This window comes from Octopus bimaculoides, chromosome 6 (genome assembly GCF_001194135.2).
Source record: "Octopus bimaculoides isolate UCB-OBI-ISO-001 chromosome 6, ASM119413v2, whole genome shotgun sequence".
Classification (NCBI taxonomy): domain Eukaryota; kingdom Metazoa; phylum Mollusca; class Cephalopoda; order Octopoda; family Octopodidae; genus Octopus; species Octopus bimaculoides.
The window spans coordinates 107,167,949-107,170,621 of NC_068986.1; the positions used below are offsets into that span (position 1 = coordinate 107,167,949).

Below are 2,673 nucleotides of genomic sequence, written 5' to 3' on the forward strand. Positions count from 1 at the left end.
ATATATTTATTTATGTGTGTGTGTGCGTGTGTGTGAATCTTTTTGTCTCTCATTCCCATCTAACTTCGCGTTCAAAATAATAATTTTTCTATCGTCTTGGCCCAACAACCCTTACCATTTGTTTTCACTGTTCTGTCTTGTTTTTCCTGTCTTTTTCTGTCTTGTTCTCACTGTCCTGTTCTTGTTTACACTTTCATCCTCCGCCAAAAAATTTCAAATTTTATTTAATTTGCTTTGCGGGAAGGACTGCTCCAACGAAGTTGCGTATTGTCCTTGCATTCGGAACGCGGAGTAGATGGAACAGGGACAACTGAAGAAGGGTTATACTCTTTATGTTGCATGTCTCGTTTCTCTGTTTTTTTCGTTGTTCGAAAAAATGTTCGTTTTCTGTCTTCGTCTTTATGCTTTCGTTTCTCATCGTGTCTAACATTTTTGTGACGTCCTGTACCCATATATGCATCTATGTATACATATATATGTAGGCATGTACATATATATGTATACATAGATGCATATAGTTATATATTATTTATGTTATTATATATATATACACACATATGTGTGTGCTAATACGTTAGTGTATAAATATTAGTATACGAATGCTAGATTATGCAATCAATATAAAAAATATACAGCATCCTTTCACGTTAAAACAGAAGACTGTATATGTATAACAACAGGAAAGAGTAAGTCAAAAGTCAATATTTATAGCATGTATAATAACAATAATTTCCACACCACATTATACTTTCTTCATATTTATTCTGTTAATAGTATAGAGATTAAAGAATGCTAAATATGAAATTTCTGTTTAGCATTCAAATCGATTTTCATAGACCGCGTAGTCTCCCTCCGCAAAATTTTTATCTACTCTGCAAACTGTAACAGAAGGCATTATTTGTTAATAGAAAATTGTATCGAATTTTTGTTTGAATTTGGTAAAAAAAAAATAGTAACTCCTATAAGTTTCTTAGAATTTTCAGAACATTAGTAGAATGCCTGGATTAAAATATATAGGTGAAATATAGAAAGCAGTATTATCATTAAAATACGACAATATATTTGCAAAAGGTAGCACTCATTCGTGCATGCACACATCCACTCATACACATATACACTCATAAAAACACTCACACACACACCACACACACATGTACATACATTCATACATTGATGTACATATGTATTATATATATATATATATATATATATATATGTATGTATGTATGTATGTATTATGTATGTATGAATGTATGTATGTATGTATGTATGTATGCATGTATGTATGAATGTATGTACGTACGTACGTACGAATGTATGTATGTATGTATGTATGTATGTATGTATGTATGTATACGTGCGTGTATATGTATATACTTACATGAATAGATAATAATGCAGATAAACACGCTTGGGCTACATGAAATAACATGCAAACAAATACATGTAAATGTATAGAGAAAAACAAAAACTGAAATTATTCGGAAGATGAACACTCATGTATAAACATACAAGTGGAGGCGCAATGGCCCAGTGGTTAGGGTAGGGGACTCGCGGTCGTGGGGTCGCCGTTTCGATTCCCAGACACGGTGTTGTGAGCGTTTAATGAGCGAAAACGCCTAAAGCTCCATGAGGCTCCAGTAGGAGGTGGTGGCGAACCCTGCTGTACTCTTTCACCACAACTTTCTCTCACTCTTTCTTCCTGTTTCTGTTGTGCCTGTATTTCGAAGGGGCCAGCCTCGTCACACTCTGTGTCACGCTGAATCTCCCCGAGAACTACGTTAAGGGTACACGTGTCTGTTCAGTGCTCAGCCACTTTAATTTCACGGGCAGGCTGTTCCCTTGATCAGATCAACTGGAACCCTCGTCGTTGTAACCGACGGAGTGCCACCACAAGGATACAGATATATATAAAGATTTGTAAAGAGCAGTTCAGTAGATTGTACTTGAAATATTTCTAGCATACTAATGTGAACTGCTGACTGCCGATCTTTCCACCTTGACGAAGGTTGCCGGCGTTAGGGTAATGTTTATATTCATCCTATAATGTTTGCATAGCCTTGAATTTTTGCACAATCTATCTGCCAAGTTTGAATATTACAACTATTACGTAACTCTGATCTCCCCAAAATATATGTCGGACGTAAAATACCATGACTTCTCCCCTTATCTTTCTGTATTTTTGTATTCTATGTAAATTTATTTATATTGTAAATATATAAATATCAATATACTTATATGTGGGTGTTCATCATCTGAATATTTTGAGTTTTTGGTTCATATAAACATACATTGACATCAACGGAAGATGAGGAATAGAGATACGTCGAAGCAAATATGATGTCCAAAACCATTAAATTTGTAAGAATCATTTATTTTACAAACCACACTCCAAATAATATTGAACATCTTAACATTTGAATCTTGCTACGCTAAACACACACACGCACGCACGCACACACGCACACATAAAAGCTCCTCTAAGTTTCATGCTTACATAGAACAATAATCATAGATATACTGTCTGATCATAGTACTTTCCAGGGGCTGAAACTTATAGTAGCTCATGTGTCATTTCTGCGTTTATTTAAAAGATATTTATATGCCACTGAATGGACTGCATTTTACTACTACTACAACTACAACTACTACTACTACTACTACTACTACTAC

The 2,673-nt window shown here is 34.7% G+C and overlaps 1 protein-coding gene across 1 annotated transcript in view; it reads right to left on the reverse strand.

Moving 5' to 3' along the window:
• Positions 1-691: 691 nt before the first annotated feature.
• The window catches only part of LOC128248058 (uncharacterized), a 7,200-nt gene continuing 5,218 nt past the window's right edge, over positions 692-2,673 (reverse strand). Inside the window, exon 5 of the mRNA XM_052968449.1 lies at positions 692-879. Coding sequence (XP_052824409.1) covers positions 812-879 — 68 coding nt within the window. The 3' untranslated portion in view covers positions 692-811. The remainder of the gene's footprint in view (positions 880-2,673) is intronic.